Genomic DNA, 26,285 nt, shown 5'->3' with positions numbered 1-26,285 from the left:
GGTATCCTTGTTGTGTTCCTAACCTTTAAGGAACAGTTTTTAGTTTTTCACAATTGAGTAGTGTATTACCTGAGGTTTGTAATTCATGTTGAGGTAGTTTCCTTCTCTACCCATTTTATGGAGTGTGTTAGTCATAAATGGGTGTTATATCCATGATAAAATACTTGAATAAATGAGTTATTGAATAAGTGAAACATTACTAACAAAACCCAAATAGACTAGCCAAAGCTGAGCTGAGAAGAGTGGACTCCTATGTAAAGCACTTTGGATGTACAGACAGACCCTCCGTGCTTCATCAGGGATTTGTCATTCACACATAGTGGCATAGGCCTCAGCCTCCTGTGTTTGCATCTCAGTACCAGAAGAGAACACACACTCTCTCTCAACAGAAGCAGCACTGAGTCACACAGCCTGTAAACACATCTAAAAATGAATGATCACTCTCTTCTTTTTCCTGCTTATTTCAACAGCAATTTTCTCAATTTTTTCAGAAGGTCACCAGCTTGGAAAAAAAAAAAAATGAGGACATGAAAAGAATCAGACCTTTAGTTTTCCAACAAAATCACTAGCATAAAGAAGTAAAAACCAACAGCCAATCAGATGTCAGCAGAAAAGTTCATCCCCTGTAACCCCACTCAAAGCTGTTCACCAACTGCTTAGCTATGCCACCTGCTCACTGTACAGATTGATCTCCCCACACACTGATGACCATCACCTCATGTCCCTGGACATGGACCAACAGGCTTTCCACATTTTATCCATTCCTCACCACCACCATGCTACCATCCTCCCTCTCAGTAAATGACCAGGCCTTCTACTTTACAAAATCCTCTCAAACTCCAGCTTCTGAAACTTTCTGAGTTTGTCCGTAATGTAGGGTTGCCTATAAACCTATTTTTAGCAAATAAAAATTCAAATGCCCATTTAAGTAAAAATTTCAGATAAACAATGGGAGATGTTTATGTGTACTACAATAATAGTCACTGGTTATTTGAAATTGCTCCTGTATTTTTTCTGGCAACTTTACTCCAAATTATTTGCTCCTGTATTCTGACCTCAATACTTTATAGGAAGATGGTAGTTCTGAAAGAAAAATCTGACTCTCTCTATGTGCTATACTTCAGTCTTTCCACAACACCTTCTAGCATGACATAGAAGATTCCTTATGAACTGGCTCCGGCCAAACCATAGCTTCAGCTTTATCTCCTCTGTATCCCAGCAGAATTGTTTGTGAGTGTTTTGGTTTCTTTACTCCAGAATGTTTAATGAGCAAAATGTGGGAGTGGTAGAAAGATAGGAGGGGAGAGAAAACTACAGAAGTGAAGCAGAGGGTGCCCATGCTCTTTTGTAATCTCGTTCACCTGAAATCAATCATTCACTGCTTGGGAGAGCATGAAATCAAGACTCAGGTAGGTTATGTCAGTTGCAAAGGCTCACACAGCATAGTGGGACCTGAACCCGGTTCTAACTGGTTCCCAGGTGAGCACCCATTACACAGGCTTCACATTACACAGTAGGAAGCAGAAAAGGAAGGATGCTCCTCTCTTTGTATTGATAAGGAAACTGAGGCCTAAGAAGTAACCTCTGGAAAGGCAGTGATTATTATGGGACAGGCACTGATTGAGACACACATGGTGGCCCAGGGAAAGGCAGCAGAGCCTGGGTCTTAGACTTAGTGGCGGTGCACGTACTGCACCAGCTCTGAGCAGTCCTGGAAGCCATGTGGGCCCTGGGGACAGACAGTACAGTGCCTCGGCCTTGGCATGGTGTGTGGCACCATGCTGGACAAATGGCTGGGGGATTTGAGTCCTTGCTGCTGGAGCCATACATTACAAGGATTGAGGTCCAGCCAATACAAAGGTTCAGTGGCCAGTGGGGACTCAGCTATCCTAGGGCACCTCCTCAACCTGCACTGAGAACTTTAAAGGGACCCTGGCTTTGATGAGCAGATGTTGGCCTCTTATTAGCCATGGTGGTTATGGTTAAGACCTTTCCATAGAGGAGGAGGAGGGGTGGAGGAAGGGCTTTCAGCCTTAGAAAAAGGGAGATATGGCACACTCTCTGTGCCTTTTATGCTTCTTTAAAAATGTGTTTACAAATATAATGTCTATTTCATGCTTGACATACATATTTTTTTTGGTCAAAAATTGAATTATATTAAGTGAACTGGTAGCATGCCTACTTTTTACATTCAGCAACACATATATATGAAATATCCCTCAAATTACTGGAAAACCACATTTTGAATATTTTTGCCACCCATAAGATTTTAAGATTTTATACATATGTGCTTGTGTAATTACCAGTTATCTCTACCACTTTCTCTGGAGAACCGTCCCTGACTTCCCTCCGTACCAGCAGCCCACCCCACCAGCACGCTCTCTAGCAGGTTAAGCAAACTCACCCCGCTGAGTTCCCATGTCCCCCTTGCTATATTTTAATCATCACTGCTGGTCTTCCCCACCAGCCCAGAGTTACCCTAATTATATCTTCCATTTCTGTATCTAATCCCAGCACAGAGCAATATGTCTCAGACATAGCAGGATACTAATAGCTCAAAAGTTGTGTGATGAATAAGTAGTCCCATCTTTCTTTCCAAATCAAAAATTGTCTAAATCTTATGCCTAATTATTTTCCATTCAATAAAAGTATATTGAACATTACATGGCACTGTGTTGTTCAAAGATGATTAGCCCTGGTTTTGCCCATGATAGTTTGTGTTGTAGTGAGAGAAACCACTAAATCGAATACATGAATAGAATAGGCACAGTGATAGAGGGCTGTATATAATATGCAGAGTGTGCAGCCAAAAGACATTCGGATCATCCCAGATATATGTGCGTGTGGTGCATAAATAAAGAAAAGGGGTCTAGCTATCTGCAGCCACAGCTCTTATTCCACACGTCGGTTTGTCCTTTTCACCCAGTAACTAACTCCATGTTTGCCTTTAATACTTCTTCAGTTTATTGGTTGTCCTTTTACTCTATCCTCAAACTGCAGTTAAACTTTAAATGGAAAAGATAAAATTGTGGAATGGTAGAAGATGAGTGTTACCTGTACGTGACAATTCAGTTCCCATAGAGAAAGCTGTAAAGGTAAACACTTCTATTTTTAAAAGTCAATTTACTAAGGACTTTTCCTCATAGGAACGTAAACTTCTTGCTTTATATCTATTAGGGCTTGGGAAAGAGACTAAAATTTAAAGTTAGTGATAGCTGCCATAGAGGACGCTTATAGTTAATCTTATATTTTTGTTCCCCACCATCTTCCTGAGTCTCTCCCACTTTGCTCAGATTCTCCAAAGACCCAGAAGAGAATATAACAAGGTAAAGAGATGCTTTTCATTTGTTTAGAGGATTCCTGCCCCTTTTCTACCCAATAAATTATCTTTAGCATCTTTGAAGGAAACCTTAAGATCTTGCCCTATAAATGGCTGATTGTCTCTTATTTGAACCCCAGTTGACCCCTGCAGTTCAGGAACTCACTGGAAAACCAACTTCTTAAACTCCCCTCAAAGCCTCCCATTGATCCAAAGAATTCACCATTCTAGAATGGTTCTCTAAATGTCCAAAACAAGCATTTATCCATATGTCAGCCAATTTTTTCTGTTATACTTCCTAAAATCTGCTCCCACAATCTTGTGAATTCTATAATTAAGGAATGAGATTATGAAAAGGAGGGGAAAAAGGATACCCACAATATTGTTCTCAGTTCTCAGGATAGATGTGTTATCTATTTCTAGTCCTATTTGTTCTTTCTGAATGATTTTGCATACTGCTCTTTGTAGGTACCCAAAACTCTTTGCAACGTTATGGTGAGGAGGGTAGGATGTAGGGCTAGCAGAAGCACCTTCTTAGTTTGCATTACTAGTGTTGAGCACTCGGGGTGGTGGGTACTATTGGCAAATGGTCTGTTATCATGCTTGTGTCTAGTTATTGACCCTGGTTTGGGAAAGCGACATGAAATTGCAAGACCTCCATCAACAAACAAAAAGTGGAAGCCAAATGATATGTCTTTATCTGCATGTGAAAAAATGTTTATAAATCAGAACTATTATTGGGTGTCCAATAATCCTGAGAGATTTGTATTTATTAATCATTTTAGTGTTGCATGAAATACAACACTAAACCCTTGAAAGCCTTTCTACCACAGAACTAGAATAGTACTCACAGGTAACCCAACTTCAGTACGCCTTCAAAGGCATCTCTGTCATTTGTTACTGAACTTATTTCATCATTCAAAAAATAATCCTTACTATATCGTATCATTTATTTTTAAATTAACAAATATTTTGTTAGCAAGTTTAAATTAAAAAAATTTTTCTTAACCAAATTTTCTAAATGAGTTACATTCACATGGGCAGAGCGCAACATCTTTAAAAGGAGTGTTGTCACTACACATTTCCTGTTGGTAGAGGTTAAGAACTCAAACTGAAATTAGAAAGACCTGGGATGAAATCCCAGACCTTCTATCTGTTACCTGTATGAATGTACACATTCCCCTAAGCCTCAATTTTCTCAATAGTTATAAGGTTAATAATGCCTACCTTGTTGAGGTCTTGGGAAGATTAGAGACAGTTAATATACTGTATCAAGCATATAGTAGATGCTCAATAAATGGCAATTAGGCACACAACCCTGTATTAAACAGGACAAGCCAGTGTGAGTAAGGAGTTAAAACACTATATAAGTCACTACCTTTCTTGAAGAGTTGTTACCTTGTAAGTACTATTGGAGAAGATAGTTTTCCATGGTCATTAGTCATTCTTGGTTTTGAGGCTGTAGACAAAGACAATAGCATTGCCACAGAAAGATTTCCTGTCCAGCTGGCATGACTCAATGTTGAGCATGGACCTATGAACCAGGAGGTCGGGGTTTGATTCCCAGTAAGGGCATATGCCTGAGTTGTGGGCATGATCCCCAGTATGGGGCACGCAGGAGGCAGCCAGTCAATGACCAATGACTCTCTCGTCATAGATGTTTCTATCTCTCTCTCCATCTCCCTTCCTCTCTGAAATTAATGTATATATGAAATACAACACTAAAGCCTGAAATATAACACTAATATACATAGGAAATCTTATATATATATATGTGTGTGTGTATATATATGTATATATATAAATCTTTATATATATAAAGATATATATTTATATACATATAAATCTTTATATATATAAATCTTTATATATATAAATCTTTATATATATAAATCTTTATATATATATAAATCTTTATATATATAAATCTTTATATATATAAATCTTTATATATATATATATGAAGATTTTCTATGTATATAATCTCCCTGCTATCCTGCTATGTATATGGAAGTCCCACCGGAACAAACAAAAAAAAGTAAATTTATCAACAAAAAAAAGTAGATGCAGATATTTGAGCAATTTTCTATAGATTAAAGGTTCTTGGTAACTGAATTTTACAGAAATACTAGAAATATATGCCATTTCACAGGTCATATCCATAAATATTTAAAAGGAACATTTTTCTTGATTATTGTTATACAAATCTACACCACGCACAATGCACAGACACAAAGGCTGCCTCCCCACCCCAGTGAGTGAAAACAGGGCATTTCCCTGAAACCATCACTAAATTGAAAGCAAAATGCTTCTCCCCAACAATCTCACTCTGGACATCAACTAAGAGAAGGGGAAAGGTAAACCTACGCTAGCATACCAGGCCTGGGCACAGGGACTAATTTTAATAAATCAGAATAGGACATGAAAATGTCAGCCTAATCAAGCATTTAAATTTTATTAATCAAGCCTAATTTTTATGAGTGCAAATAATCACTGAAGCTGGACAAATTTGTTCTCGATTGCATCAGAAACATAATTTTAATATTTAATGGACTGATGAATTTAAATAGAGAATTATCTTTATGAAACATGCTCTTCATAATTTGCCATTAAATGAGAAATAGAAAAATCAACATAAATCTTACATAAAGGTTATTTCACTAAATGTTGGTGCTATAAGTATTATAAATGCGTTATGCACTAATTTGGCGATCACGCAGTACACTACATAAAGCCGGAATGACGAGTGGACAGGGCCGCTTTTCCGAGAATGTAGAGCTCTTGTGTTGTATTGTGGGAAGCTCACGATAAAATGGGTATGGCGGTTTTGTGTGAGGTTTCATGAACATTCTTTTCATTCAGGCTTTTATGCTACAATTCACCATTCACCACAGACATTCTTCCAGTTCAAATGTAGGTCCAAGCCCACAAGGGCTGTCTTTTGTGAAGTGATTTTTTTTTTTTTTGTAAAGAATAAAAAGGATAAAAACTATTTTTCATTATTATTTATAGAAAATGTATAAGGGGGGAAATGAAATGTTCTGACTATATGATTTGTGACATTTAAAACATGCTTCATAATAAAGTTACATTTTTGGCACTATTCTCGGGCCTCAAAATTTCTAGGCACAAAAAAAAAAAAAAAAAAAAAAATCAAATTACAATAGCATCGGAATATTTTTCTCTTCAAATGTCCACTGATTCCTCTAACTCTCTTCACTACTCCCAGTATATTCTTTCCAGTAGGCAGTAGCTGTGAATTTTTGTAAAAAGTGAATCAAATCTTATAAATTTTCCTAATGTTAATCTCCAAGATAAATGATTTATTTTTTTCCCCCAATCTTATTCTTTAAAGGTTCCTAATGTTTCAAAAGTGTAGCGTTTCCCTGCATTGCATGTGCTAAACTATATATTTACCTGACAAAGAACTTCTTGCCTATTGTGGCTTTAATGCTCCCAGACATATCAGATGGGGCTAGAGCAAAGGGCATTTCTGGGAAGACTGGGGATTGGAGGACATGGTGCTCACAGAGGTCAGAGCAGCTCCTCTTGCTTTGCAGAAAATGTTTTACAAAGGCAATGCGGACGCTTCATTAAACACAAAAAATAAAATTCCTTAGGTAGTTCTTAATACTTAAATATTTCAAATTATGCCTTTTTGTTACAACTTGGTGACTCTGGAATGGAAATTTGATTTTCTATAGAGAGGCTTAAATACCTAATTTTCCTTTTATTTGAAATATGTTTATTATTAATGGAAAAATGATTTGCTTTAAAATATTAAATTTTATAAAAACAGATGACTTATAAATCTAATGGCTATCTTTTCATTTCATTTGCAAAGCACATTAAGCAATTCAATAATTTGGCCTTTTGTGTACATTTTGTGTACATTTTTAACCTGAAAAATAATATAGTTTCAAGAAAGCAGTATCATTTAAAAAGCATACTGTAGGTTAATAGTTGACCTATTTTCCCCCAACTGAATTGAATTAATATACAATATCCTAAAACAATCAAGATAAGAATTTCCCCTGCAAGCAAAAATACAATACATTGTGAAGCCTTTAGATGGAGACATAGTTCAAATAAACACAAGAATTCAGTTCATAGTGCTTTGTGTAAGTATAAGAATAAATATTTAAGAATTCTGAGAAGGAAATACAAGAAATTCATTTAAGATGCTTATACTGATCATAGAATTTATAATATATTTAGCCTTTCTTAATGGAAGGGTTTTTTTCTGCGTATTAGGCTGACACTTAAAAAAGTAAAAGGTTATGTACTCTTGGCCAGTAAAGTAAATTCACTGTCCTTGCACCTTACAGCAAAGCATATTATACTGCAAATAAGAATGCTGTTGTTGATGCAGGATACAGGCTGTATGTAATCAGTGGTATGCATCAGAAGTCATCTGATAGCCACATTAAAGCCACATTTCCTATTAAGAATCAGACTTAATTACAACATGGCACTTCCCAGAATGAGCCAAGGAAATGCATTCTGTAAGAAGAAATAATTGTATCTGAGTGTCTCTGTAAAAGTCGGGAAGTCTTTTAGCAGTAATAATGCTTTTCTTTTTATTCTGCCTTCTTTTGTACTGCAATATATTCAACCTCACTGGCAAGTCTATCACACTAATTATTATTACATCTAGTGGCTCAGTTATCTTGATGACAACTGTGGCTGAAATACTCCAAGGTCAAATTCTTAATAGTGTGAGTCAAACTAAGCAGCCATCATATATGCATTTGCTTTTGAGATATACTCGATGAGACAGTATATCCCAGACAGATTTATAAATCTTAACTATTTTTTTTTCAAAAGTGGGGCAAATTATATGTACACAGCATTCATTTTGCGGAAGTTCCCCCTCAGAAAGCTCATGAGAAGCACGTGTCCTGTTCTGAAAATGACAGCATAGGCTCACCTACAATAATCTTATTAACACAACAGTCTTCAGCTCGACCTCCAGGACTTTTAAGAGATGTGAGGTAATCTGAGCGATTAAATGCATCTTCTCAATCCCTGGGATACTTACACGTGTAATAAATCCACTGGCACACAAATGCATGCTCTGCTTGATTTCCGCACACTCAGAATGGAATAAATGGCCTCCAGACCATGTTGAAGAATGCTACTCTCCCCAGATCTTCCACAACTCTAGGGTGGAAATAGGCATTTACTTTGCAATGTATCCAAATAGCGTGTGTGCACATTTGGATGTTCTATGAATATGAAATTAAATATGAAACTTCTTTCTTTTGTGACAGTTTTCTTTTTAGTTTTTTAACATCACAGTTGCACATAAGGACAGTCATGATTTCTTTAATTTAATATGCTGCTTTTTTATAGATGGTTTGAGTAAAGCTTTTCAATTGTGCAACTGTTCATTCTGGACATAGCAAAGCATCTACTAACTCAAAGATTATTTCTTGGGAGAAAAGTAAACATACAAAAGAAACTGGTTAGTGTCAGCTTTGGCTTTTGAGGGTTTGGGGCTTTGCGGCACTCAAGATGAGGGTAACATAACCAAGAGTCTTTGGGCTCCTTTTTGTTTAAAGAGGTATAAATTGGTGGAAGGCTTTATCCCTGGAAAAATCATAATATGGCATGTTTTAATACTAGTTCATGGAACTTTTTAACCCCCTTTGGAACTTTAGTCTTAAAACTTGCAAGCTAAAATATTAAAAAGCAATAAGTAGTATCCACTGTCCCATAATGATTTTAATTTGAAATTGACCAAATTCACTTTTCCTCATCCTTTCACTGTCTTGGTCTTTCTTGTCTGCATCCTTTTGGCCCCTCAATTATACATCTTTGTCTGGTGGAATAATTCTAAACATGTCATATTTTTATTCAGATTACCAACATTATTAACATTTTCAGCCAGATAAAATTTTATTTCCTTGTAAATTATAGAGTGTTTAGCTATACTGAATTATAATTAAGTCATAATGCTCAAAAGAGCTGCCATACAACTATATAAACTACATAGATTCTACAGATGCAATTTTGTTCCATTTTGAAAATAGATTATTTTCAATGTACAGCCACATGTTATATTTTATACGGTAATGACAAATGTCCAGCAAATATGGACTAGGAAAGGAGAAATTTGCTTTTTAAAATAATGTTATCTGCTTATTCTTTGGGGCTGTAATGTAGCTGGCATGCTGCATTTGGGGCTGCCTACGTGTGTTTTTTAAAATGTCATCTTTATTAGTATTATATTCAAGGAATAGTACCAAGAATCAGTTCTTTCAAGACCTTCCTCCAGTGTGTGGCATATAAGTCTGTGACGAGCGACATTACAGAAGGTCATGTCACTTTTAACTGCTTGCATTACATCTTTCTGATTTCCCTGGTGCCCTTCCTTTGTTTGATTAATACTACTTGTTTTCAAGCAAGGTATCAGAAAGCATAATTTGGAAAGAGAATCCTAGAGCCCATCTAAATTATTCCCGCTTAAGAACAAAAGGGGGGGAAAAACCAACAACTGTAGAAATGTATGTTTTCTAACATACTCATTTTTTTTCTTCACTCTTCATTATTTTCCTTAAGGAAATACTACATATGTATTGTTAGTGAATTATTGCTGACAAATATTTGGGCAACTGGACTTTGTATACTTGAAAACAAAGCCAAGTAGTCATTTTCTTTTTTCATTTGGAGAGAAAAGCTGGGATTTGACACTAGGATTCTTATTTTATTTGTTTTCCTTAGTTAAGTATTCAACTCTAGCACTCTCTTTCTAAATAATAGGTGTTATTTGAGTTCTCTGGAACATGTTGCAATTTTGTGCAGTCATTAAACGTACTTCGGTGATATATACAGTTTGTTTTTAAAAGCTCAGTTTGCAGTTTCTATATTCATTGCATTTGGCCAGGGCTCGTGTCTTAAAGCTTCTGAGGCACTCTTGCCTTCAAAGGCATCTATTTCATTGGACCATTAAAGCCTGAAAATTAGTTGTGAAAGCATTATCATTTTAATTGGAATCTTTATCCGTGCCTCTACCTGTGCCCTTCTATGTGTTTCTTAATGTTAGTGAGGCATGAACCGGAATTTTGTATATGATTAAGAACACTGAATATTTTGCCCAGAAAAAAAAATTAATTTCAGAAAATAATGTTTAAAATATTATTAAATTAATGTTATTTTTATCAATAGCAAACATTTTTGAGTACTTCAATATAGGAACTTTGCTAAGCGCTTTAAATATACCATCTCATTGGATCCTTGATCAACACGTGGAATAGGTGCTATTATTATCTCCATTTTCCAAGCCACCCTAAACTTCACCTTAGCAAAATATAAGTGTGGGATACATTCTGAAGCAGCTTGGAGGCATCAGCAGGAAAGCCACCTCTACTATAAATCCTCACTTGTAGATATTTATGGTGTAACATTAAAAGGGCGCTGGAGGAGGGGAAAGCCCTCACTAGAGCACTAAACACAACACAGGGGCCTCTTGCTAACACAACACTCTTCTGCCAAATGTAAAGCAAATGGCTGCATCGGGTTGTTCTGGCTGCACATTTGTGGAGCAATTGTGCATAGCCAATTACACACTTGTGAAGGGTAAGAACAGTTTTGGTTTCACAAATGAAGAACTGGAATCTGCAGACCTCTTTGAGTCATTCTCGAACATAAGATTTGCAATTGATTTGTAAAATGTATAAATTAAACTTTTGTGTGTGTTTTTTTTTTCTGGTTCAGTAATATTTTGAATTTTTGAAAATCAACTAAAAGATATTGGGTGATTGCCCAGTTGGTGTTGCTCAGTGGCTGAATCAAAACATGAACCAGAGGGTCATGGTTCAATTCCCGGTCAGGGCACATGCCCAAGTTGTAGGCTCAATCCCCCAGTAGGTGACGTGCAGGAGCCAGCAGATCAGTGATTCTCTGTCATTTGTTTCTGTCCCTCTCTCCTTCTTCCTTCCTCTCTCTGAAATGAATAAAAACATATTTTTTAAAAAGATAGTGGAGATCTTCAAATCTTAAAATGAAGGTTAAATATTCATGGTTTGTATTTTCAGGCAACTACTTCAAAGTATTTTGAATATTTGCTTTTATTAATCTGCATCTTTGATTAGGCATAAGTCTTTCCAGGCCAGTTAGTTCTTCTGTGAGATAAATGATAGGCACTTTACTAAATTGTGTTCAAGGATATGAAGAATATATGATGTATTCATCAATTCACTCTATCAAATTTCTCAAACACCCACTATGTATCTTACCATCTACTAGGCACAATTTAACACCACGATTCTGTCTTCCTAGCACCTGCAGAATAATATAGTAAGTACTAAAAGGGGGAAGCATATAATCCATTCTTAATAACTTTTGAAAGTATTGTTGGAGTTTGTGCAGGAGTAAAAGTATAGTATTTATTTTATTTTTCTTAACATTTTTGATAAATGACTTTGCATGGGTAATTTTTTTTAGAGTCCATATATAAGTTGAATCACATGGTATTTGTCTTTCTCTGTCTGGTTTATTTCACTTAGCATAATATTCTCTAGGTCCATTTGTGTTGATGCAAATGGCAAGATTTCATTCTAGTATATGGCTGAGGAATAAACTTTTTTCTCTCTTTGTCTATCAATGGCCACTTAGCTTGACATCAAAAAAAGAAATAAAATAGGTAAATGACCAATCTTAAAGATTACTTATTCTAAACCTAAAATTTAAAACATAATTTTATTAGAGATAAAAATAATAATAATAATTTTTTTTTAATCTTGTGAGAGGTGAATTTTTTTCTTTTCTTTTTTTTTTTTTTCTTTTAGAACTGGGTAGGGGTTGAGAGGTTGCTCTCTATTGTTCCGCAGTCTGGTTTAAGTTCTAGTTTAACTATTGGGTGAATTCTTTAGATGCAACACATACCAGTATACTGAAATATTGTGATTGCTTTTCCTAAATTTCCATCACAAATAGCCCAATTTAGAATAGCAACTAATTATTGTTGTCTGTATACTTAGGATATGAATACTTAAAATTTTTAGTAAATTAAAAGTCAACATGAAAATTATCTGATAGTCCTAATTTAAAATCTACTGGGTTGTAAGCCTCTTTAGAGCTGTCATGAGTATAGATGAATTATCTAGGTGTTCCTCGTTTTGTATTCCCACAGTACCTAGCACTGTGTTCCTTGGACAAGGGGATTTATAAGAGTGCTTATGGAGTGGCAGAATATAGTTCTAGAAAGAAGGTCAAGAATTCTTATTTCTTGCTGAGGCTGAATTGCTTTGTATGTCCCAAAATAAGTGTAAACTCTCACCAGATATTGTGTTACTATGGCTTCTTCAGAATGCTGAATGTCCCAATGAAAGACCACAGAATTCTACCATGTGATAAAATATTTAAAATATGACATTAAATTAGGAACAATCTCACAAGCTGTCAGATGCTTTGAGTCATATCAGTTCTGAAGGCTGGTGTTTGGGCAATTCTTTTAAAGCAGTTAATGCATTTAGAATATCTGAGAAAAATTACTAGAATAATTGAGATTCCTGACATATTATCTTAGTTTATGTAACTCATTGCATAATACAGTCTTAGTTATTGAAGTTTCCATTCAATAATTAAGCATATTCCTGTTTGTATCAAAAAGCCACGTGAAAGAAGGACTGGTAGTCTCTATCTTCTAAAGTTAATGAGCTTTGGGAGAAAGGTTAAAATATTTGTTAATCACTATTCTGTTGAGTTTATTCAGAGATAGAAGTACATGCTAGATAAAAAATAAAAATGTCACAAGAATGAGAAATGACATAAATAGAATCATAAAAATATTACCATTTACTTGAATAACACCGCCCCCCCTTCCCAATTTTTTTAATTGCTGGTTTCTGTGAAATATTTGTGTATGTGTGTGTGTGTGTGTGTGTGTGTGTAAAACTGTAATACAACACCTGAAACAGATTGAAATTCCATTAATAATGGCTGTACGCCCTGGCCAGTGACTCAGTGGATAGAGCGTCAGCCTGTGGACTAAAGGGCACATGCCCTGGTTGTGGACTCTATCCCCAGTAGGGGGCATGCAGGAGGCAGCCGGTCAATGATTCTCTTTCAATGTGGATATTTCTCTCTCTCCCTCTTCCTTCCTCTCTGAAATTAATAAAAATATATTTTCAAAAAATAATGGCTGTAGTCATTCATTGAATGACTGCACAATACTGATTAAGGCAAGCAGAAATTATGTGCAAATCCAAAATGATTGTTCCATTCTGCTGAGGTAGGAAAACCAGGTACCATTTAAAAAGACATGCAGGTATACCCACCTATATTATATACATATTACACACATTTGATTATTGAATATATTTCTAATTTTCTTTCAATAATAATGTTCAGTCTTGTAAAATCACAGAGAATTAAAATTAGCATACAAGGTAAATCATAAAATCAAAAATTAATATAGACTTAGTTAGAACTTGACATTTATACATAAGAATTAAAATTTGAGTCATGCAAAATGTTAGTTTTATGCCATTGATCACCAGCATGAATCAATGAACATAGTTCTTTATCTTAGAGTTTGCTGAAAAGTAAATTAAAAATAGCAGATCTGCTTTCTGCTTAGTTATCTAGCTCCAAATTTAAAGTGCCTAATTAATACAGACAGAATAGGTAAAAAGAAAATTTTCTGATTTAAAGCATCTCTCCAATTATGTTCATTTACCTTATGCATTATTTTGGATTGTTTCAGTTGTCACAGAATATTTCACACAATGGGGTTCCTCGGCCTGGGATTCAGTGCCCTGGTTTTAATCAATTAAAGGCATGACATTTCCCTCGTCCTTATCTCTAGATCAAATATTCCCTCTCCGAGCTTCTGTTTCAAATGTTAATAAAGTTTTCATTTCCAAAAGGTTCAAAATGACAGAACAAAACTCTCTCTTTTAAGGGCATGAAAACGACTTCTGTTTCTGTCTGCAGGTAGTGGAGGACATGCTAGAGGACGAGGAAGAAGAAGATGACAAAGATGACAAGGTAATTATCTTTCCCGGCACTTGGGTACCTGGGGATGGGGAAATGTAGACCTGACACTGTTTTCACAGACAGTTAAAAAAGGAGTTGAAGTGTTCAAGTCCAGAAAATTGGACAGTGCTGTTTATCATCCTAACAATGCCACCGCATGTTGCAAAGAGGGAGAGAGGGCTATAAATCCTCTTCGCTTTTGTCCAGAGCTGGGTCAAATATTTTTCTGCTAGGAACAACAACAAAAAAAAATAATAATAATTCAGCTTGTCTGGAACTTGATAGCTCGCGTGAAGATAACGGCAGTGACAACTGTTTTTGAAGGGCAAAAATGTGTCCTATCTTGAGTATTACAAATCAGGCTACACTTTGGGGAAAGAGAGGAGAGAAAAAAATAGCAGGCTGCATGAGCTGAACATGGATAGTGTCATCTGTAATTTTCGAAAAATTGCTCATCAGAGGAACACGTGTGAGCGGAGGGCATTTAAATAATCCCAGTGCTACTGCCCTCTGCTTAGACTTGACTTGGAATGGCCCAGTGCTTCCTTGGTCAGGGAAGTGTGGTCAGAGAGGCTCATTTTTCAATTGCTGGTTGGCTTGTGGATGGTGACCACAGTAAATAACAGCTAGTTTCTGGGACTGCTTGGATTGGTGGTCCCCTGGGGAGAGAGGACAACTGGAGGGAGGAATTAGAATGACCTTGCGCCACTGCAGCAGCGGCTGGGGTTGGAAGGACTGCTTTCTGTGGCAAGGAAGAGAGTGATGCTGGTTTACAGTGCCTGGGCAGGTCAAGATCTAAAATGGAAAAAGTCCTAGGGTGAGATTGGGAGGAGGGAAAGAAGCTATCATTCATTATTTCTGTGCTGTGTGGCATCTAAAACCAGATTTTTGACCTTCACCAGAATCTATCTGAATTCTGTTATAGTAAAGCAGTGAAATTTTTTTTGAAGAAATGAGAAAAACAGTGTATCTTCATTTATACCCTTGACCTTTGGTTCCAGTAGAGATGTACAGTTATATTTTAGTTTAAGCTTGTGTGTGCTGGAAGTTAGCATTGAAAATGGCAAAAAAAAAAAAAAATTCACAGTGATTAGTTAACTCCCAAATGATTTTTTCCCTAATATTAATGCTTACAGGAAAATGGAAACACACACACACACACACACACTCACACTTTCTCCCTTCTAATGTAATTTCAAACATTTTAAAAATTGATAGAGCTTTTATGTAAAATTTTTCTTATGTACATCATTTAGTCATTAGTGACATCATCAAATATAAACTAACAAAAAGATTTCTGCAAAAACACCTATGTGCTTGTTTTTAGTGTTAAATAACATGAGCCTACACTTATGGCAATAAGTGATATGATTTATTGTTAAGGTCAGTGGTAGAGCTGTAGAGAGCCTGTATTTTAACGCAACATGCCAGCTCTGAATCATCATTTCTCTGCTGATAAACACTGAGCTGCCATCCATTTATGGCCATTTTCCCTCGCTTGTTGCTGCTTTATTATTAAAGCTACCATAAAGATCCATCCCGACAGCGGGCGTTTCCCCAGAAATGTTAATAAATGGAAACCCTTAGTGAAGTCTAGTAATTCAGTGTCCTGCTTGAAGTCAGCCTGAATTTTATAGCCAGTTTGTTGGTATTCTATACCACTAATCCCATCTTTATGGTCATTTTTTTTTAATAGAGAGGATGTTAGCTGTGGGAAACCAATAGCACACCTGGTTAACCAGCTTACCAAACATAGATGCCTAGAATACACCATGGTGAACATAACAGCAGATCTCCGAAGTGGCATCATTATGATCCAGTGTTTGGTGGTCTAAAATTGATAGCGCCTTGATAATGCATTTTTAGATCTAGTTTCCAAAGTTGATTGAAAGGAGTGCTTAAATTACTATGTGAATTCAACTGTATTCTTCTGTACAGAATGCCAACAAACAGTGCGTTTTCCATCTGAAAGGACTGTGAGTTAATTTTCATAAATCCAGTTCTTTATTTGAATGATATAGAAGGTTTCTCTTTTTATTCATAATGCAATTATATTTAAAAATCATATCTGAACAAAAAGAAAATCTCATATAATAGCTTATATTTTAGGGGCTTGCATGATAGAGAAAAGAATCTTAGAATGGATATTTTGAAATACAAAATTTTTACTCTTAAGAAATGGAAATATGAGAAGGAACTTCAAGTTTCTGTTTACCAGCATCCATCTTTTGACTGGCTCTAGTAGCGGTAAATTTTGAAAGTCTTGGCTCTCAGTGTGTCTGAGTGGGAGAAGGGTAATTTCCTACTTTAAAAAATGCATTGGTTCCTCTACTTAAAGTTTGTGTATAGAGTCATGCGTAATGGAATTTCATGAGAAAACAAATGTATTTTTTGCCATACGAGCAGGTGCTGACCTCTCGCTCTCATTATTTCTCTGTTTTCTCATATGGTATAATAGTAGGGTCAGGTCAGTGGGTCCTCTTATAGGATAAAAGTAAAAAAGATTAATAAATGTGCCAAAGCCTCACTTTAATTGAACCTGAAGCATATGTTGCAAGTATGTAAAATATGTCCCAGATGTTTCACCAAGGCCAGTGTCTTGGCTTTCCCTGATTACCACAAGGCAACTATTAGTCCTATAACCTTTGGACTTGGGGGTAAATGGGGTATTACGTGGCACAGAATGAGAGCACCTGTTTTCCATTCAGCAAAGACCCCTGGCAGGCTTTGCCTAAGCCTATCCATATGTTTTCACTTAGCAGATTGTTGGGCGATTATGAAAAGTGTCTTTCTTTAGAGCCAACATTGATATTAGTCACTCACAATGAAAGGGCAAGTCATTGGCTACTTGACAAGGTCCGTGTGGGCATAAACTGAAGTCATTTATTTCATTTGAGCTTGGAGTGTTTTCTCTCAACATAATTATATAGATGGTATAAGAAGTTGAAGCAGACAAAGCTATAATTACTTAACATAGTGGTTTTATAATAGCCTTTCTCTAGTGCTGACTTTAGCACCTGGGAAGACTTTGGTTAAACTTGGTAAAAGCTAAGTCATGATTTACCTGATTCCCCAGACCTTGAAGTTTTGTACATGATGGCCTTTTGAGTATTTGTATGTGTGTGTGAGTTCTTCCTTTTTACTAAAACAGCTCACCATTATTAAACTGAGGGTTTGTGATCCTCAGACTTATTCCAGAATCCGTGGTTGACATTTATGTAAATCTAAATTTCAATGACTTTTTTTTTAAATCCAATTCTATAATTTTCACAAAGGTAGGGAATATGAGTTTTAACTGGTGGGTCTTAATTAGGAATTATTGACTTGCTGATATTTTCACTTACCTGCATTATGTTAAGTTTTGCTGGAAATGCAATGTTTCCTGGATTAAATCTCAGAAAGATATCATATTGTGTTCTCCATTCCTTTTGCTGTAGAATATTTTTTTTCTGCCATCAACCACAAAGTCCCAGTTTGTTCTGATTTTTGACCTAACACCAAATCCTGCCTTTGTGGTTAACAGACTATCTCAGTATGTAAGGCTTAGTAAATTACCTAGGAGGAGCTATCAACAAGACATTTAATAGTGACTTTCACTCTGCTGTATATAATACAGTGGTCAATCTGCATAATCTAGACATCTAATTAATGAAGATCAACTTTCGTTTTTGTAGCCTAAAAAGTTTAGGCGTGTTCCCCATGGTGTGTCTTATCCTTATAATAGGATCCAGCTGCAGTGTCAGGAAGCAGAAGGTAGAAGGCAGGTTTTCTTAGGAAAAGCATGGATTCAGATGTGCGGCATTCTACTGTTATTTATTGGTAAAAGATATTAAAATGTCCAAGTACTTATGCTCACATTACTTCTTCTTTATCTTCAACCGTTATGTCAGAGTTGTTGTGTATCAAGAAAGCAGGATGCCATGAATGAAATACATTTGAGTTACTTCAAAATGCACAGATTGTTTGCTTTAATTCTTGAATCCGTGTTTTCCGGTTTGATTCTCCAGCTCAAAGCATGCATAGACATCTTTGCATCTCAAATCAACTGTGAGGGAGGAAAAAAAATGTAACTCTCATATATGATATGAGAGAAGATTTTGATCTAACAATATGGCATTTTCTTAGTCAATGAAATAACTTCATGGTGGGAAAACAGAGCAACACTTTAAAGGCAGGGAAACAGGAGATAAGAAAAAGGTCTTTTAAGAAAAATCCCAAAGCACATTTAACTAGAATACCATTTTATTAGTTTGTTAGTTTTCTATTGCTGTAAAACCAATTGGAGGCTTAAAACAATGCACCCTTATTAGCTGTGAGTTCAGTAGGGCAGAGGTCCAGGCATGGTCCTGGTGAGCTCTCTGCTCGGCCTTACACGGAAGTCGAATTCTCATCTCCAGGCTCTACAGAATAATCCACTTCCAAGCTCACTCAGTTTGTCCATAGAATTCCTATCCCTGTGGTTAAAAGACCGAATTCCTTGTTTTCTTGTTGGCTTTCATTCTTAGGAGCCACTTTCCACTTTTACTGGATCCCCTCCATAGTTATAGCCATCAATGGAGCATCTTCCTGTGTCACACCTCTCTTACACTTCCAAACTATTTCTTCAGGAAGAGCCTAGTCCCTTTAAGGCCCTCCAAAGAAAATCTCCTTTTATCAAGGAACTGTGCCATCATAATCTAATCACGGGGAAGACAATCCTAAATCCCCTCAGGCACTAGGATTATACAGGATATATAATATGCACTACGAGGTGGAATCTTCGCAGCCATCTCATAATTCTGCCTACTACACCCATTGAGACCCACCCATGCTCTAGAACAAAAATGGGACAATATCTGTGTTCCTCACATGTGTTCATTGCTAGGTCATGACATAACTATTCTTCAATAAACAAAACAGGTCCTTTCAAAGATTATAGAAAATATCTCACACCAGAGAAATAAAAAGTTATATTTCGCAGTCATAGCATAATATGTTCCACTTGTTTATTATCTAACTAGAGGCCCGGTGCATGAAAATTCATGCACTGGAGGCAGGGGTCCCCTCTGCCCAGCCTGCCCCTCTCACAGTCGGGGAGCCCTCAGAGGTGGGAGATGACCCAGCGATCAGAGGAAGGGGACGCCCCATCATACCTCTGCTGCTTCCACTGCCAGCAGCGCAAGCCTCAGCTGGCCCTGGTTACCTGAGCCTTGGGCAGCTGCCATCCAAGGCTTGCCTGTGTCTCAGGCCAGCCCTGGGTGACGGGGGGGCTGAGGGCACTGGGGAACTAAGGAGGGAGGCATGCAGGGTGGGCCCGACTTTGCCACACACCTGCCATCCCTGTAGGGCTAAGGGGACTGGGTGCTGCCATCTTGTGGCTGTGGGCACTGCCATCTTTGAGGGTGGGACAGCCAATTAGCATATTTCCTCCTTATCGACTGTGGGTGCTACCATCTTTGTGATGGGTGTGAGGGTCAATTAGCATATTCCCTCTTCATTAGATAGGATTCTGTTCCTGTGTGAGGGGAGCGTGGGCTCTTTTCCTTTGTTGTCTCCTGGGTAGAAGAACAAATAAGAAAATTGGCAAAAGGTGGGGATGGGGCCATTCCTTTTTTTGGGGACCTGTTGGTGCTTAGACCCATTGAGGTGACAGCCCACTGACCTTGAGACATAGAAATACTCAGCTTAATGCACTAGTAGAATCACAGTAGCATTACAGCTGGAGGATACCTGAGATAGGTAGGCATCAGAAGGCTGGAAGGCAATAGGTGTTCTGCCTGCATATGTGCGCTTTGCATTCTTGTTCTGGCCTCACCTAGCAGAATCCTTAGGGAGAGGTTCCACAGCACTGTGACTCTTGATGGGGTATCAGGGGAAGTTTCCAGTAGGATTGAGATTCAGTTGATACCATAGCTGGTGCAAGCCAGACTCCTCAGCAGAAGTCTGGGGATAGGGGAACCCAGTTGTTTCTCTCCCACAACTCCCTTCAAAAGCCAGTGGAACTCGGACCCCATGAAATCTGCTTTCCTCCCAGCATCCCTGACACTCAGCACATCCCAGCACATTTTCTCCCTGCCTCTCCTAGTTGAATCTAGTTTTAAAATAAGGAGTCGGGGTTCAGCCAAACTCAAGTGAATTGCCAAAGGTAATATAGACACTAAGTGGTAGAGTCAGGACTAACACTAAGTTTGGCATCTTTACCCTTCCTTGAGACTAGGTTTTCCAGGAGGGGAGGGGGTAATCACAGTACAGATGCAGAAGACCTCAAGCATGATCCTTAAGAATTTTGGTATTACAGTCAGGGAACAACCATCAGTCCCACTAGGGGCTGTGTACTTCTGATTTCTACTTCTTAACTGTTCCCTGGTATTTCCAGTCCTTCCTCACAATACTAACTGAGGGGGACAGGGGTGATAGGCAGAACAATAGCCCCTCAAAGATGCCCTTGTTGTAATCCTTGGAACCTGTGAATATGTTACACTGCATGACGAAGAGGCATTGTGGTGGCAGCTGGGATGAAGATTGCTCATCAGCTGACCTTACCGTTGGGAGATTATCCTGGATTATCTGAGGGGAGCTGATCTAACAAATGTCCTTAAAAGGGGAAGAGGCCATTAGAGTGCCTGGCAGTTGAGGGCTGCTTGCACACCTGTGGCCAAAACCAATGCTCAGGCCCTCAGGGCAAGAAGGATGGGCTCTGAAATACCTGGATGAACTGAAGGTGGAATTCCCCCAACCATTCCTCGCCAAAGTGACAGGTGGCACCAGGTTCAAGCTCTCCAAGACCTGAGCTGTTTGCAAATCCATTGCCCTTATTATCACTACAGAAGAGAACCTCAGAAGTTCTACAAGCCCCATGTCTGCGGCCCAAGAAAACGTGTGCCCTGCATCACATGCTCAACAAGCACAGCACCCAGGATGGGCAGGGTAAGGTGCAGCTGTTCAGTGCACAGGGCAGAGTGCACTGCCAAGGCCAGAGCCAGGGTATTATGAAAACACAAACTGCCTGGGGTGGGGTGAGGGGGTGGTGAGTTGCTGTATTGGCTTTGAAAAGGAAGGAAGGGGGTCACAGGCCAAGAATGTGGGTGCCTCTACCAGGTGGAAAGGGCAAGGAATGCTTTCTCCCCTGGAGCCTCCAGAAAGAAATGTCGCCCTACCCACATCCTGACGTTAACCCAGTGAAACCCACTTCCAACTTCTGAACTGCAGACCAGTTAACCGTAACACATCTGTGTTGTTTAAGCCATGGTAATTCGTCACAGCAGCAATGGGAACTGATGCAGGGGCCTTCCTGGTGCCTTTTCTAGACTTCTCAAGAAAAGACGACACTGTAAAGCATAGATCTGAGCTGCTGATTTTTCCTTATTAGTCCTACTCTTCTACATATCTGTGGCTACAGGTTCTTCATTGAATATGAGAGCTAAAAACAGTATCTAACAAGTCGAATGTTTTTTTTTTCCAGATTGCTTCTGTTTTTATTCTAAAATCTTGTCCCAAAATGAGCATGGGTTAGTGCTTATCTCCAGTGCAGCGGGCCCCTTTAGATAGCTTTATTTTTCAATAGAGGAATTTCACTTCCTCACATCATTTATTCTGTTCCTTAAAACGATTCACTCTACAAAGCGCCAACACAGAGGGTTTTTGCCTTATTTAGACTGCAGACACTTGGAGAGTCTAAAGACAGCTATAGAAGTCCTCCTCTGAAGGAAACACATAAAACCATGCATACAAACTGTTGAATACCATTTTTGTAATGGAAATTGAATTATTTTACAAGGACAATAAAGTGTCTTTTAAAGGCATTTTTCTCTTACACTTATCACCTTCCTCAGGATGTTATGCCTGAGACAAATGCAAATTTTGTAAGTAAAAAAGGTAAGCCTCTACAAGAAGGCTGATGTTTGGCTTTGATATTGGAATTATGGAGTGGTTTATGACACAGCAATTGGCTTGTTTACTTTGGACACCTGTGTGAACATGACTTTTCAGCTTCATGGCAGTAGGGGTTGGAAACACTGATTTGGCACAGGAAACGGCCCCAAACAACATGGGAGCCCCGTGGCTTTATTAGAGGAGGACTAGACATGGTGGGACTCTTGGAGTTCTCCAGAATCCTTCTGAAATCCATACTGTGTCAACGAGATCATCCTTTGAAAAGTCTGCTTCATTAGTGTGCTACATTAAGTCTTCTAACAAGGAGTAAGTATTCATGGTTTCATGTTAAGATCATTGGAGGCAGAATTAGCATTCAAACAGTTCTGTCTAATGGTTCCAGCTGTCTATGGGTTTCCATCTGTAAACAAACTGACGATGTTTGTCACTCCTTGCTCTAGTTTGCCAAAGCACTTACGCAGCCTTGGAATGTTCAGGTGGCTATCTGCCTCTGACATGCCCTTCCAGCACAACAGTCAAACTAAAAGAATGTAAGTGGAAAGATTTACCTAGATAATCTGGCAAGAATATCCATCCAGTAAAGCAGACTAGGAATGGACTTCTTCCTGTTGGATTATTCTGATGATTTGATTTTCTCTGCCTCAAAAGAAAGCAGAACTCTTCATGTGAAGGGCAACCAAATGCCTCACGACAGGTCCTCTGGAAAGCAAGTTAATTTCCGTATCGCAGCAGTGAACTTCCTCCCGTACTCCCATTTCTTGACAAAACCTCTCGAAATAGCAGCATGTCAGCCCTGGCTCTCAGGAAGTTGACAATGTTCGTAGGAATAGACACGATTTTTTTCAGGGTTGCTGGCAGAGTCGTTGACACCGGCTGACACCACTGCATGTTGAGATGAGGAGCATGTTTCTTCACCAAAGCAGCAGAACCAGATGTGTTGCCAAACATCACAGATGCTCCATTGGAGCCCTGAGTGCCAAGATTTTTATTCTTCCTGAAAGTTTGTTTGGCAAAGAAATCCTTCACCATGTTAAAGACATTGACTCTGCAGATTCTAAAGGAGTTCATGAAATAGGAATTCTTTGACAGTAATAAGTTGGCTATGCAAATAGAGGAATCTATTTTCATCAGGTTACATGCAAAAGAGAAATATTAAATAAATGTCAGAAATTCTCATAGTGTTGACATCATTTGATGAGAACACAACTTCAAATGTGCACTTCACTGGAATACTTTCAGTGGCATGTGATTTATTTTTCTTGGTGATATGCTGACCTAAAAAAAAAAAACAAAATAAATTTTTTAACACAAGTCTTTTTTTCTTAAGGCAAATCCAAAGCCAGGTAAACTCTGAGTTTTTAAAAATCAAGATGTTTTTGAATTTAAAAAATCCATTGTGTCTAATAGATTTATAAAGTGCTAGGCAATGAGAGAGAGGTCTTCCTTCAATTTTATTGGGTCCATGCTTCCATTGTCCAGAATCTTGCCACATGAGGAATACTGTACTTTTTGTGTTTCATTACACTCCATATTTAATATAAAATAAATAGATATGAAAACTGTATGATACTTAAAAAATTTTTTTTCAACTTCAGTTAGACTCAAAGTAAACACAGATGTATGACTGTAATCACATTAGCAGGGTGTTTTTTTAGATGCCTATCAACAAGACACTATTCTAAAGGATTTAACATGTTAGTGACAATGACACCTGTTTGCCTTTAATACGTCTTCATCTTTGGCAGATTGCTTTCTGTTCAAAATATCCTGATCTCAGGCTTTGATATGTAACTCACTTTTGCTAACCCATCCCACTTCCCAGGAGGACTTTCAAGAATTATTCTTGGCTCTGTGGTCATTCTTTTCCTCCTGAAATAAAGCTGGAATTGTCCACTTTGGAGGTCCTCCTTTAGCTTGAGTTCTGGAATAAAGATGTCATAGCACCTACATGGTCGTGTAGTGTGAGCAAAAAACAAACCTCTGTTTTCATGGGCCCCTATGATTTTGAGGTCTTTGTTACTGTAACATAATTTAGTCTAGGCTGATACATATACATCATCCCTTTCCATCCACTGTCTGTGAATCAATGTCTTAATATTATAATTTGAAATAAAATATTATTTTTTTAAAAATAAAATCAGTCTTAGAAAGGACTTAAAACTTTTTTTCTAAGTTCCCAGACCCACCCCAACCCCTTGAAGCTCAATTTCAGATGTAGGTTTAACCATTTGCTGTTGTGTCTCTCTAACTGAAAAATACCATTTCCCCCATTAACATATATATTGAGGACAAATCACTGAGTAGATAAATGTGACACAATATGGGCTTTTTGTAGTCACTGCCTGGTGGGATCCTGGGTTGTTATAATACAGTGAGAAAAAAATGTTAGGAAAACGTTATGAACAGGATGGGAACAACAGGAGGGTGACTATCTTCACAGAGTTGCCAGCGAACGTTGCATAGAGGAAGTAGCACTTTGTTTTTTGTCTTGAAGGATGAATGATGATGTAAGAGGAAGTGTATGGAAAATCAAGAAGTATAGAGTGTAGTATGAACATACTAGTAGAGTACAGGTGAGTTGGAGGAAAATGACACTGGAAAGGTGAATGCAGGTCTGAAGGCAATCATGCGCTGTGGACATCAGGCCTCCCACCAACATGTCTGTAGCTCCTTTTCCATTCCTTCCCCTCTGCTTATATTTCTCAGGTACAGCACTAAGTTGTTGATTGAGAGTACATTTCTCGGTCACCTCAGGGAACTCATGGGTCTGCCTTGAATTCAGTCAGTAGAGCACCTAACCCCTGTTTCACAGGGCTCTGCCTCACGCCATCTGCTTATATGACGAAAATGAGAAAAGGAAAAATGGAGAGGGGAATTGAAGCAGTTGAATGTGTTGAGTTTTATTTATTTATATTTTATTTTATTTTTTTTTTGCCTCCAACACTGCCATTCTCTGAAATTAGAACAAAAGGTAGTATGGGATGATCGTGTTGAGTCACATAGTTCTCTGCTTAGTGGAAGGGAAGGTTCTGCCCCCACAAGAAGGATCATACTTTATGGATTTGTCTTGTGTAAAGTCTCTAATTTCCCAATGTATTGAACCTCATACTAAGTTCAATGTGTTATTGTTATAATCTGCTAGAAAAAAAGTGAAAGGTATTAATATTGAAAAGAAAAGACTAAAGGTTTTACACATCATCTAAAGAATTTGAATTAAATTCTCCAAGAAATGGGGAAGCCAAGGCAATTTAAAAGTAGAGAATTGTCATGGTGAAATTTGTGCTTTAAGGAGAAAATTCTCACAATAGGACGGAGGATGGAATAAACAGGAAATAATACTTGGAGTAGAGGAATATGCTAGGAGGTGCCACAGTGGTCCCAAGAAGAAATATTAGCATCTTGCTCTTGAATAGTAATAATGAGAATAGAAAGAAACAAATCTGAAATAAAATTTTCATAGTAAATGCAATAAGATTATTGAAAACAAATTTATGTTGAATAGACTAAGGGGAAATTTAGGGTGTGGGTGACTGGGAGATGCCTAGCTGAGATATCTTTATATTTGTGTAGCACTTCACGTGTTCCCCTTCCTTACCTTATTTAATGTTCACAATAACTCTGTGTATTGGCTTATCCAGTATCATTCACCTGGTTCAGTATCTGCAAGATTAACTTGGCTGATGGGGAACTAGCCAAGATTAGAAACCAGATAATGCTTCTAATATCTAGAAGCCAGATAATATTTCTAAAACAGAGAAGTACTTGAGCCTAAACACAAGTTAACTTATCTAATAGAGAATAAACTAAGCTAGGAATTAGGTAACTTGTCTGATGGTGAAGAAAATGAGATCAGAAAACAAATCTTCTGATTAATTTTCCTTCCCAGTCATGATGTAGCAAAGCCTGTTGACCCTCCTGGAGATGACAGGTAAGTCACTTGGGATGCAATTTTGCATAGCCATAGCTCATTCTGACCAGAATAGACAGAGCAAGTGTCCTTTATGCCTGCCCAGCCCTCTTTTCCTTGGGCACTAGGTCGTAGGAGAGCATTTGGGAAAATGATGATAATAGCTCCTTATACAGTGCCTTTTACCCTTTTAGCGTGCTTTTA

At 37.8% G+C, this 26,285-nt stretch overlaps 1 protein-coding gene and 1 long non-coding RNA gene across 28 annotated transcripts in view; one reads left to right on the top strand and one right to left on the bottom strand.

The window, feature by feature from the left end:
• The window catches only part of LOC311622019, a 1,104,806-nt gene that overhangs the window by 435,244 nt on the left and 643,277 nt on the right, over positions 1-26,285 (bottom strand). The window lies entirely within an intron of this gene.
• MCTP1 (multiple C2 and transmembrane domain containing 1) overlaps positions 1-26,285 on the top strand; it is a gene marked incomplete at its 3' end in the record, with an annotated part of 425,829 nt that overhangs the window by 341,830 nt on the left and 57,714 nt on the right. For all 27 annotated transcript variants that reach the window (XM_084882647.1, XM_084882645.1, XM_084882668.1 and 24 more), the window contains one exon: positions 14,261-14,314. In XM_084882647.1, the coding sequence (XP_084738773.1) occupies positions 14,261-14,314 (54 nt within the window). The remainder of the gene's footprint in view (positions 1-14,260; positions 14,315-26,285) is intronic.

The sequence above is a fragment of the Pipistrellus hanaki genome, assembly GCF_964339955.1.
Source record: "Pipistrellus hanaki genome assembly, chromosome: 4".
Taxonomy (NCBI): Eukaryota; Metazoa; Chordata; class Mammalia; order Chiroptera; family Vespertilionidae; genus Pipistrellus; species Pipistrellus hanaki.
The sequence above is the reverse complement of the archived record's forward strand: the minus strand, read 5'-3'. Positions and strand labels throughout refer to the sequence as shown.